At 37.0% G+C, this 12,058-nt stretch overlaps 1 protein-coding gene across 1 annotated transcript in view; it reads left to right on the forward strand.

Annotated features, from left to right (window-relative positions):
- The window catches only part of LOC135071096 (uncharacterized), a 177,857-nt gene that overhangs the window by 87,199 nt on the left and 78,600 nt on the right, over positions 1-12,058 (forward strand). The window contains exon 4 of the mRNA XM_063964856.1: positions 9,845-10,067. Coding sequence (XP_063820926.1) covers positions 9,845-10,067 — 223 coding nt within the window. The remainder of the gene's footprint in view (positions 1-9,844; positions 10,068-12,058) is intronic.

Here is a 12,058-nt window from a genome sequence, read left to right on the forward strand (position 1 = left end):
TAACCTTGACAGAACTTCCAGGTTCAGAATCCAACTTGCAGATATTACAAGCATCATCAACCAGAAGTGATTCCCCAGCGTTGACCTCGTGATCAACGTCGGTGGAAACTAAGATGAGATCATTAACCATTTTCGGAGTTTAGATTCAATATAAAAAAAAGGTGATGGTTCTTCGGTTGATGCATGATGCTGCAAGCACAGAAATGACAGATGCAAGGGCAGTTGTGGAAGTGTGATGCACTGAGTGAATATAATACAATAGATAAATTTGTGTTAACATAAAAATTATGAGTAAAGATAATATTATTGTATAAAAATATAACAGTTGCGATATATAGTACTAAAAGAGTGTTACATTTATGTATATTTATGTGTGGCATGATATCAGTTAAATAAATTGATTGTATATAATATGTAAACAAAAAATAGACAAAAAAATGTCCAACTAACTTAAGAGTATGAACAAGACTTAGTAGTAATACATTTAGTAGTCATGTGGAGCGTAGTTCATCCACTTGATTAAGTGATTTGACTAACACGGCTGGTAGTCCTTCATCCTTACGAACCAAAACGTTACCACGAGATATCCAGCAATACTTAAAGTAACCACCCCTCACAAGTTCACGAGCAGCTGCATATAATCTCCTGGTCGTGAAAGTAATTGCCTCTGAGACATAGACTCTTTTCTCTTCGCCTTTTAGACCTAAGTGCTTAGTATTCAATTTTTCAACTTCCTTCCCGTTGAATTTTTTAACGGCGTTTATAAGTTCATTTCTTTTGTTGGAATCCTGGAACTCAATCACGATAGGAGATGTGTTGTTCTTGCCTTTTCGATATATGAGCGGAACAGTGACCTCAGGTTGTATGTTTAGGCTAGTATACAGCTGATTGTATATGTCCCTAAGAATTTCATTATCATCTCTCACGACGTTTCTGACTTCCACAGTGTTCTTGATTTGCTGTTTCTGCACTTCATGCAGTTGTGATTCAAGTTCACTAACTCTTTCCAAAGCCGCAGTATGCGCTGATTCGAGAGCAGCTATCTTTTCATTTGCTTGTATCAGGCTAGCGGAGTTACTTTGTAGTAGTTTTATGATTTCAGCATTTGATTGTAGTATTTGTATGTTTTGTTGTTTCATTTCAGAAACTTCGTTGTTAAGCATCTCTTTAAAGGATTGCATTAAAGTGTCCTGGAGGTCATTTATATCTATGCTCATTTCCGGATTTTTGCGCTTCCTGAGATTAATATTTCTCACGATGTCATTCAATTCACTCCCAGAACTGAGATCAGGCTGAGAGGAGAATATGTTTTGATAACTAGCCTTTGGAGTACGCTGCATGTTTTGTCTGCAGATTTTGGTTATACTATATTTGGCTTAGAATGACTTTGCGTGCAAATATAAGAAGTGGGTAGCTTGCCTGTTGTTCGCCGTGCTGTGCCGCGATGAACGTAGTAAGCGACAGGAGGTTTCCACTTTAAAATCAACTTTGTATGCAGCGAGTAGAAGTCAAAATTGAGTGATAGGTTTTAGCAGCACTAGTCAAGCCCGGGTGTACGTCTTGCTCGCTCAGTGACTTGGACGAGAATGAATGACAATGTAAGCACTTCTATCGAATGTCACAGACTGTCTCTTGCCTAATATTTAACATAGAACAAAGAAAGATACTCGCCAATAAATATTTGGAAACTTTATACTTTATCCTTGGAGGAGGCCTTTGTCCAGCAGTGGACGTCATTTGGTTGAAACGAACAAACGAACGATACTGTATAGAAATAATTAAAGTGTTCTGAAGCAATGTTCAAATGCCCATCTAGGTACTGACTTCGTACAAATACGTAGAAGATTTTTGTTTTGTTTGTGCTTGAAGAAGTTGATAAATTACTAAAGTCAAAGTCAAAATTCCTTTATTTGCATGGACTATTAAAAATAGTGCTTAAAAATCGTACTAATTTAAGGTCTAAAGATTAAGGCTAGGTTGCATAATCTTACTTTAACTTTGACAAACGTCAAAAATCTGTCAAACTCCATACAAAAAGCACCGGTTATTGTTATTGTTGCGGTTAAAATAAGATGGTGCTCTGCCTAAATTATGTAGACGTGGCTAGTTGTAATTTAAATATAAATGGTCGTTTGTGCTGTTCTACGTTTATGACGGTGTAAACTGGCATATTTCCCAAAGGATGGGTCTAACACACACTCGGGCACGTCTATCAGCCTGAGTACTATCGGCCGATCTGCCGCGTCACTCGCATCGTTGTGAGTGCTGCTTTCGAGATTAACAGCCAAGCTGGCATGTTGCCGCCTTACTTAGCAGCTCGCTTTTAGGCCATGGAAGCCCTTGTAAAATGTATGCCTTGAAAACGTTTTTTTTTTTTTTGTACTGGGAAAACATCATTTTTTTTGTCGTGAGCTCGTCAATAAAAACGCCTGTAACAATAGCTTCGTAGAAGATAATGATGATAAGTTCAAGATTGGGTACCTACACAAAATGGTAAGTAAAGCCTCATACGAGTATAGGGCCCAGTTACATTAAAATGCATTTACGTTTAAAATTCTTTCAGCTTAAATATAATAACAGATATTTTTACTATGCTCGAATCAAGCATTTTACATGCTCATCAAAGCTTTTAACACATTTTTACTGCTCACATATGAATGAGTAAAGAATGAATGAGAACAAAGTTTAAAGCTTATATTTTTGACAGCCTCTATTTTCGACGAGCTTTAAAACACCAAAAACTACTTTAAGCTTTTAATGCACACCGGATTTAGGACAAAGAATATTTCCCATAATAAACCTTATCGAATCTCTTATTAATTGGAGCTCAAAATAAATATCAGAACGTATTAAATCCCCGAACTTTTGAAAGGGCCATGCCGTCATTATACCGTTAATATTCTCGTTAAAATTATTATCAAAAGCTGCTTTTTCACCTGATGATATTCGATATCTATTTGCGGAGCTTTCGAGCTCGAGTGTGCTTAATTGAATGAATGGGACAATAATAAAATTAATAATAATAATACATTTTTGTTGCAATGTAGCCCGTATTTCTACGAGATAAGACGCCACTGTGTTTAGCTTGATTTGCTGTCGTCCGTACATCGACTGCCATAATTTTTCTGTCTGTATTGTATTATGGAGCTAAAAATATTCAATAGGCTAGTTTCCTAAAAAATTTTTTTTAGTCCGTCATGTTTAATATCAAAAAATATTGGACACATATATTTTTATTTCTCAATCTAACAAATAATTACATAGTTATGGTGCGTTGAAGTTCCGCACGACGTCATAACGTGCGGCACTTTTATGCAAGCATTGACGTCACGGGCCTCTTCTTATGAACTTTGGCGCGCTTTATCTCTTTAAATTTTCATTAGTTTGAAAAAGTGAAAAATACGTGTAGAGTATTTTTTGATAAGTTAACTGACGGACTAATTAAAACTCTTGCTTTTTGACCCAGGAAACATCCCTATTATAGGTAGAGTTTTAACATACTGTATGAGACGTTTGCCAAGATGTTTATCATTTGAAGACATAGAAGCGGAAATTATTAAATTGACGCTTTAAACACATTTTTAATTGCTACCCATTTCCTACAACTGACTTTAAACCGAGTTTAAGGCATCGTATTATTTATCTTTTTTTATTACTCACATATTTATTTATTTTCGTTAAAACAAGGACTGAAACTTCAGAAAGCTCCACACTATACAGCTTAATGAAACGCTTTATATCCTGTTTCATAATATGAATATTGTGAACTTTATCATTTCAACACAACAAAATTCAAATGCGAAAAGTTTCAAACTCGTATAGCTATTTGTTCTCTTCAGCAGTGCTGTTTCTCTTTCCAAATTAATTTTATTTTTTTTTGAGTTTGATATTGTGCACTATTATGCTTAAACTCATTATATGTATATTTAGTAATAGTACACAGCACAATATAAAACAACTTTAGGTAGAGTTGATGGCACATCAACCTAGAGTAAACTGCCAGTCATTGGACACTTAAAAAAGTTATTGGACAGTTATTTACTGAATTAAAAATAGCATTTCTATTTCAACAACTGAGAGATTCCGACTGATGGAGATAAAAGGGCGTTTTTTTTAAGGAATATTCATTGTTAAGAAAATTCAAGGGTTGTTTTGTCCAATAACTGGCAGCGTTCAATGACTGTCGGTTTACCTTAATATATGTATACCATAAGGATGTCACTAAGATCAGAGAGATGCGAATTAATATCCATTGGCAAAGGGATCGGCGAAACCAAAACAAAAGAAAAGCAGCAGATTTTTCGATAATAAATATCAATTCAGCAGGATTTGGAGATATCGAGCTATTATTTCATCGCGTTGTATCGCATCGCATCAGCCTTATATGCCCTAAATCGCTTATATCATATCTGTGACCCCATTTCTGCAGGGAACATCCTATCTCCCCATTTAGTTCACCGTCCATGTCAAAAGGCTGGTATACTATACCCACTTATTGGGTATCGGATATTGATAAAAGTTATCGCATGGCAATATTTTGTTTAGCACGATTAGGGTCACGTCTATGTGTTTCTGATAGTGTGGTCGGAATGTTATATCAGGATACGTTATTTGATATGAACTAGAGGCTTCGGATAACACTAAATGTTCGTCGATTTTTTTATTTGTGTCGTGCCACATTGTAGTCTACCACATTCATTGGAAAGAAAGTGTTTACTTGTCACACTGTTATTAAAAGGCATAGAGGAATTGCACTTGTAAGAAATTTTAACGGTGATATACCTATTTATTAACCGCACCTGTAGTCCTAAGATGAGCACCGCGATAATCGGTTATCACGCCATTTTATCGATTTTGCCCATAGATTTTGCGATAAGAGTATATCACGGCGCGCATCCTTTTTTTTTTTTTTTTTTTTTTTTTTTTTTTTTTTTTTTTTCGACTGGAAAATGCATGAAATTGCATACTCACCAGCCCGGGGGAGCCAATGAGTTATGTGGGGCTCTCCTCGCCTGAAGGGCAAGGCCTACCCACTAAAAACCAGTCGGGTCCCTCTGGTGGCGCTTAGTGGGGCAGCATACGAGTCGGTGAATCGTTCGCATGTCTGCCCCCAGCCCAGCTGTACACCTAGGATGCGCGCCACGATAAAGTATGGAGGCATTTGATCAAGTTTGCGCGTTAAGCCCATTATAATTGTCGTCTAAAATCGTCGATAAAATTTTATCATGGCGCGCATCCTAGCTCGGCTGGAAAGACTTTTGATATGCCACATTGAGACAAAGCTCGTGAGTCAATGACCTTAAAGCTAGCGAGTTTTAGTTAATTAATAAAGCCATTCATTATCATCTCCAAAACATCACAGCGTAGTAACGTAAACAACGCTACATAATTACATATTTTGATACGCTATGAAGTAAACCTCTTGTGTGAAGTGCGGTTAGACTGATGTAGTGAAAGCTTTCAACTTTATTGATATTTCATTTCATTATTGCGTGGCGATAAAGTGGTGTATAATTTATTAGCGTATGAAAACAGAACATCTAATTGCAAATGATATGAGGCAACTTTTGTTAAGTGAAGTGATCACCTAAATGTACTTAAGGAAGCAATAAACATATTGAGTATTGAGTATTGAGTAAACATCAAAGTATTTGTCAAATTGATTACTTTTTGTTACATAATTTCTATCAGTGTGCTTACCGTGAGTTTACGTTAGGTGTGTTCGCTAGCGACTGCGTAAGAAAATGACATTAAATGTATGACATATTGTGCAGCGCCCCTAGCGGCTACTTTCAAGACTTAAAATCTTCATAGATTTTTTGACGTACTCGCTAGCGAGCACACCTAACGTAAACTCATGGTAAGCACACAGTGGCCATTACTTTACTTTTCGTTAAGTTGAAAATGGAATAATACATGTTATGAGCCAAAGCACACGATGCGTTGCGGCCGCGCCGCACCGCAAAGATTTCGTGTGCCCGCCATAGTTATTTCTATGTAAGGCCTCAGCCTCGAGTTTAGCGGGCAGCGGGGCGGGAGCGGCGGCGGCGCGGGAGCGGCGGCGGCGCGGGAGCGGCAGGATCTTATGCGTAAAATCAAATAGACCGGTTCTCGAAAACAGCGGCGCGGGAGCGGGCATCGAGCGGGCAACGAGCGGGCAGCGCACTCCTTCTTTTGCCCACAATAAATCGAGCGTTAGGAATAAATTTGAATCGAAATAAAATTGTCGCCGTTGTTCAGACATTTCGTTTGCGAATAAAAACAAATATCTCGACAACACAACCCCGAACACAACACTTCGCCGCTAAAGCGCCGCGCGAGCTGCCCGCTTGTTTCGTTTCGAGAACGGGTCTGTGTTGCCCGCCCCGCTCCCGCGCCGCCGCCGCTCCCGCCCCGCTGCCCGCTAAACTCGAGGCTGAGGCCTAAGACGACGCAGCGACACCGCTCCGGCGTCGCGATCGCAACGCAACGCTTCGTATGCTTTGGCTCTTACCTGTAACAAAACGTATACAAGCTAACTTGAAATTTTTACTAGCAACTATCAACAGACCTCTTCCATTTTCCTAAAGTGCTATCAGCTCGCTGTCAATTAGTGTTTGGAGTAACCTCCTTATTTATTAGTGTCAGTCTACATCGTTCATCCGGATATTAGCGGGTAAATGCACAGCGCAAATCCATTACCGCCCGATGGTGCATGTGATGGCTGTGCAAATATTGCAAAGAAAATAAACCATAGCACGTAATAAACAACTTTGAAAAAAATACACACAGATAATGGATATTATGTCTTTTGTTTTGAACTAATAATAATATGAAATTAATAAAGGCACCTGTTCGTGTTTATTTGTAATGCTACCATAATCTACGAATTTTCGAATTTCATAATTCGCAATTAATTATGTTCAGGGCGCAATAAATTTTAAATAGGTATGTACCTAAACGAATTTAACTCGAGAAGTTTTACAGAAATTACGCCGAACCCTACTCGGAGAAGTGCAGAATAAACATCGAACACATGCCTACCAATAATGGTTAAATAATCAAATGAATGGTCGCAGCTTTGATTGTACCTATTTGGCGGAATTATTGCCGAATGAATTGGCATTTCTTCTATAATGATTACACATTTCTGTTCCAAAACAACCTGTATTACCACAAGATAAAATTCCACTGTGTGTTCCTTACTGTGTTGTCGTCTGTACTCGGTGATTTATTCTTAGTAAAATATTTCTATTTCTCCTTACTCAAATATTAATCTTGGTAAACTCAGATAATATCTTCGCCTAATAGCTTACAAAACGAGTTTGATATCTCAACAATTATAATCCTAAGATAGAAATTATCCAGCGTAAAATTTTCTTATCCAGTTTCGGGTTTCCATAAAAAGGAAAAAGAGCACTTATCGGATCACTCACGAAATAGCAGTCTCTCATATCATACAGGGTGTAAAAAACTTTTTGACTAAAAGTTTAATAGGTATATGTAGCATCCAACTTAAAGATTTTTTGGAAATGAAAGCTGCTGAATAACTTTTATTTTTCACCAGCGTTTGCCCGCGATTTCGTCCGCATAGAAGTCGAAAACGTTCTCATAGGTTTTTTAACGTTATTAACTAATTTTTTTAATCGTACTTTATGAGGTAAACATTATAACCATAGCTGTCCCCTAATCGGTGGAGAGTAAACTAATAAGATGACTCCAAAAAATACTTATAATGCTAAGGTTTATTTCACAGGTTGACATATTGTTTTGCATTAAATTTATACTTATCACCCTATATTATTTAGTTGAGTAAACTATACAGATACTGTTAACTAATAGGTGTGAAATTTCCAAAGCTCTCCAGTATTTTAGACCACTATTGTGCTCTTACTATGGCTGTGAGATCTTCGACGATTCGAAATAGATTATTTCGCGCAGTGAGCACGTACCGACGTCGTCTCAACATTATAACGTGCAATTTAATAGAAATACTACAATTTATACCTAATATTCTGTACATTTGGACTAAATTTTGGAAGATTCAAAATATCTTTCGATGGTTTGAATTCTTTTCTTGTGTACAGTGATCAATGGTAAATGGAAATGTATGCACGACAGAAATTAAGCAAAATAATTTGGCACCTTATGTGTTCTAGCGCTTAATTCAGTCAGTGCCTGAGGAATGGGAACGACACGGTAGGAGTAACATTGACGTGACAAAGCATACAAATCTAAAGCATATACAAAAGTCTCGCTGACATTTAACGTCTCAAAAACGCCCTCCCCGTGATAGACTGAACTGAACCAATCCATCAATCAGTTTTTTTTGTTTCTGAAGTAAAAGCATGTTCAATACATCTAAATAACCGACTTACTCTAGTGGAGGGCCCAAATTCAGTAAATATTAAAGTTACAAAGAATTGATTAACTTTTACCTACTCTTTATCATTTTTGACACCTCCCATTTTCCACATCATTTGAGTTCGGCTACCTGAATAAGTTTTCGGTGTTACAATTGATGTGATTTTTCAAAGTTTTCGCGAGTTTTCAAGTTCTCGGCGTCTTTTATTTAAAATTTTCGATTGAATTACACTGTGTAAATGATTCAAACAATTTAGGGTTCACTTTTGTTCTACCCAATATTGACTTTCGTACTTTTGTTTATACAATGAAACCTACAAGTTATTTTTGTGTTGTTAACTTTACGACAAGCTATTTTGCTTTACATTAACAGCCCTCACCGTAATAATATAAGGATCACGTGTTCTACTGCACATGCAAGCCTCGCCATAAACTGTAGAGCACGGCAGGGTGTTTTATTACATTATGCTATTACCATAATGAGCATATTGAACGCCGTACACTAATTAGGATTTAATCGTGTGAAATAGTAGGTACCTATCGTTATTAGAATATAATATGTCAAACCTGTGGGTGTACAATCCAATACTGATAATTGTGTACGAGTAAATACATATTTATGGCAAAGAGAGTTTTACTCATATTTATTCTTGTCAATTTATTGAAGAACACAATAATTACCTTATAAATAGAATAGGCAAATATGTTTTGTTTACTAACAACTCATAATATCAAGATAAAAATAGTCGTGATGGCATAATGTTCTATTTTGTGATAATGTGACGTAATAACTAATTTCTGCTGACGTGTTATAGAGGCAATCAATCCATGATTTAAGATTTTCCAGATTCGGTATTTACATTTTGTGTGTGAAATGTTTTGATCCAATTTTATCACATTTCTAACAAATTATTAATAAAAAACAAGTGAACATCATAATCTCTCCGATGACTTATCTCATTCGAATACAAAAATTGATCTCGCGTGAATTTTATTGCCTACAGTCACGTGTGCCTGTATATTGGGACCACTCCAAATTGAATTGTCTGCCAAATACAGGGATGCTGCGATGCTTTTTGCCTACGGATTTTTTCAAACTAACACTGCCACTTAAAGCGATTGTTTGTTATTGGATTGAACGTCGCTCTGGTGACTGCCGTTTTAACTATGAACCTGAAATTCTTGACATTTTCACGTATCTATTATGAAATCGGTTTGAATTCTTTAATTCTGGGCTTTAACAGAATATATTGCCATTGAAGAGACTTTCTTTAAAGATTACAAGTGTATCTAACTCCTGTAGCTAAACTCAAGTTTATGTGACGAGCGGGTTTATCACCAATAAGTACCTATTTATTCTGCAGCAATAGGTAGTTCAGTTATCAACAAGGACCAAATTAACGATCCTTGGCAGTCTGACATCGAAGCCTTTAATTTTCTTTTTCAGATAAAAGAGTAAAAAAAAACGAAAATTCCTAATAGTCTTGTTTTTCTTCCACAGAGCGTCCTGTCCATCATCCCTCTTCCACACCTGGGAGACGCTTCTTCAAGAAGTAGAAGCTGATGTGGTGGGCTACAGCAACGCGGCTGCCTCTCTTGAGAGGCTGGTGGCTACTCCACTGGTGGAGAAGACCTTCCATATGAAAGTCCAGGCGCGAAAACTCTTCGCGCACAGAGAGGGCTGCGAAGTGATACTTGCTAAGGCCGACGACCAATTGACAAAGGTAAGTTTGAGCTGCTGAGAGCTTTACTACAGCAGAGTAAATACAAATGAGTAGGTTATCTTCATAGAAACGCACCGAGCGCGGTTTGTATGTGAGCGCGCCAACGTATACGGCGCGCACGCACACACTGACAAAATTTAGCGTGGATTAGCGGGTAGTTGCGCCGTTTCTATGAAGATAACCTACTCATTTGTATTTACTCTGACTACAGCCCGTTCAAGTTAACTGCGCACCCGTGACGTCACATCGATGCTCTGGTACGAACGGGGCGAACGCGGGGAGATGTGCGGATGAGTGAGAGCGAGAGAATAACTATAACTCAGTTTGCCACAAGTAGCATACCTATAGTTTGCAGTTTTGACAAAACTATGGAAAATAGCTTTTGCCCGCGGTTTCACCCGCGTGAAATTTAGTTTGTACAGATCGTCATAAATTATAGCCTATATGTTATTCTGGGTAATAAACAATAATACTGTAAAGTTTCATCAAAATCCGTTCAGTAGTTTTTGCGTGAAAGAGTAACAAACATCCAGACATTCAGACATCCAAACTTTCGCATTTATAATATTATAGTAGGATTGCGTCAGGTATGCGAACTAAGCTAAACTAACTCTTGGTCTGCAACCCGCATTAGACTTACTTTACTAAGGCTGAGTTGCACCACCTTATTTTAACCGTAACAATAACCGGTGCTTTTTGAATGGAGTTTGACAGATCTTTGACATTTGCCAAAGTTAAAGTAAGATGGTGAAACTCAGCCTTAGTTATAATTTTCTTTTCTTTTTTGGGCAAAGACATCAAATTGTTAAAGTTTCTAGGGATGTTTGAGGTATAAATAGAAGAAATATGATTAAAGCTATTTTTACTCAATGTCATAAGAAAATTATTGTAAAGCTTATTTGGCTTAAAAAAAACCTTACCTACCTCTAAAAAAATCCAAAACTATTATTTGCCTAAATTAGGCAAAACTGAAGCGAAAACTAATCCCTACCTCACATGACGCAGCTCATTCGCTTTAATATAGTAATTTAAGTTTGTAAAGTAACGTTTTCACCCACTTTGGCTAATGTAGTTCGTTTAACCATAAAATAGAAAAACACAGAAACCTCAATGGACAGTTTGACACCATTCTCCAATAATTCGAAATCACAACTTTTCTAAAAAGACACTTCATTCTGGTCTTAATAACTTAATTAATTTTAAATTACTTGTAAATTACGATTTTTGGTCGCATTGTAATTGAAAAAAGTAGTTTATTTGAGTTGACAAAATAGTGACGTCACTTGCTTGTAGTGCCATACAAAATCTATGGGAGATTTTCGTTTTGACAGTTTTAAAAAGTACGTCAATTGATTGGTGGTGTCAACATGTCTATTGTAAAAGATCATTTATGTTAACCGGATAATATAATTTTCTAAATTGATTCCTATTTTCAGCAGTGTACGTCCTATGGCTGAGATGATGATGAAAATTTTCATTATTTTAATTATTATTATAATATTTGTGTTGGAAAGTATGTATATCAAAATAGTATAGTAATTAAAAAAAATAAAAATAAAAGACAGTCGTAAGTCAGCAACTGACTCGTTTTACTTATAGGTTATGGGCCCAGACCCATTTTAAGTGAAAAAATAGTTTTATTGTAGTATTTTTCGTGTTGAGTCAGATAAAATGAGTTCCAGTTAGGTATCTCGCAAACGTGCCAAAGCTAAAAGGTCGCGAAAATTTCGACGATTGGGCGTTCGCAGTGGAGAACTTGCTAGTTCTGGAGGGTGCAGAGAAGTACCTAAAGCAAGAAGGAACGGGTGCAGTCGCAGAAGCGGCAGATGCAAAGACTCGAGCAAAAATGATTCATCATTATTTGTGCACATAAAGGATACAACGACCGCGAAGGGATTGTGGACAAAACTACGTTCTTTGTTCGACGATTCAGGATTTTCACGGAGAATAACGTTGCTTCGTCACCTGATTTCTATAAGGTAGGAAAGCTG

This window comes from Ostrinia nubilalis, chromosome 4 (genome assembly GCF_963855985.1).
Source record: "Ostrinia nubilalis chromosome 4, ilOstNubi1.1, whole genome shotgun sequence".
Classification (NCBI taxonomy): domain Eukaryota; kingdom Metazoa; phylum Arthropoda; class Insecta; order Lepidoptera; family Crambidae; genus Ostrinia; species Ostrinia nubilalis.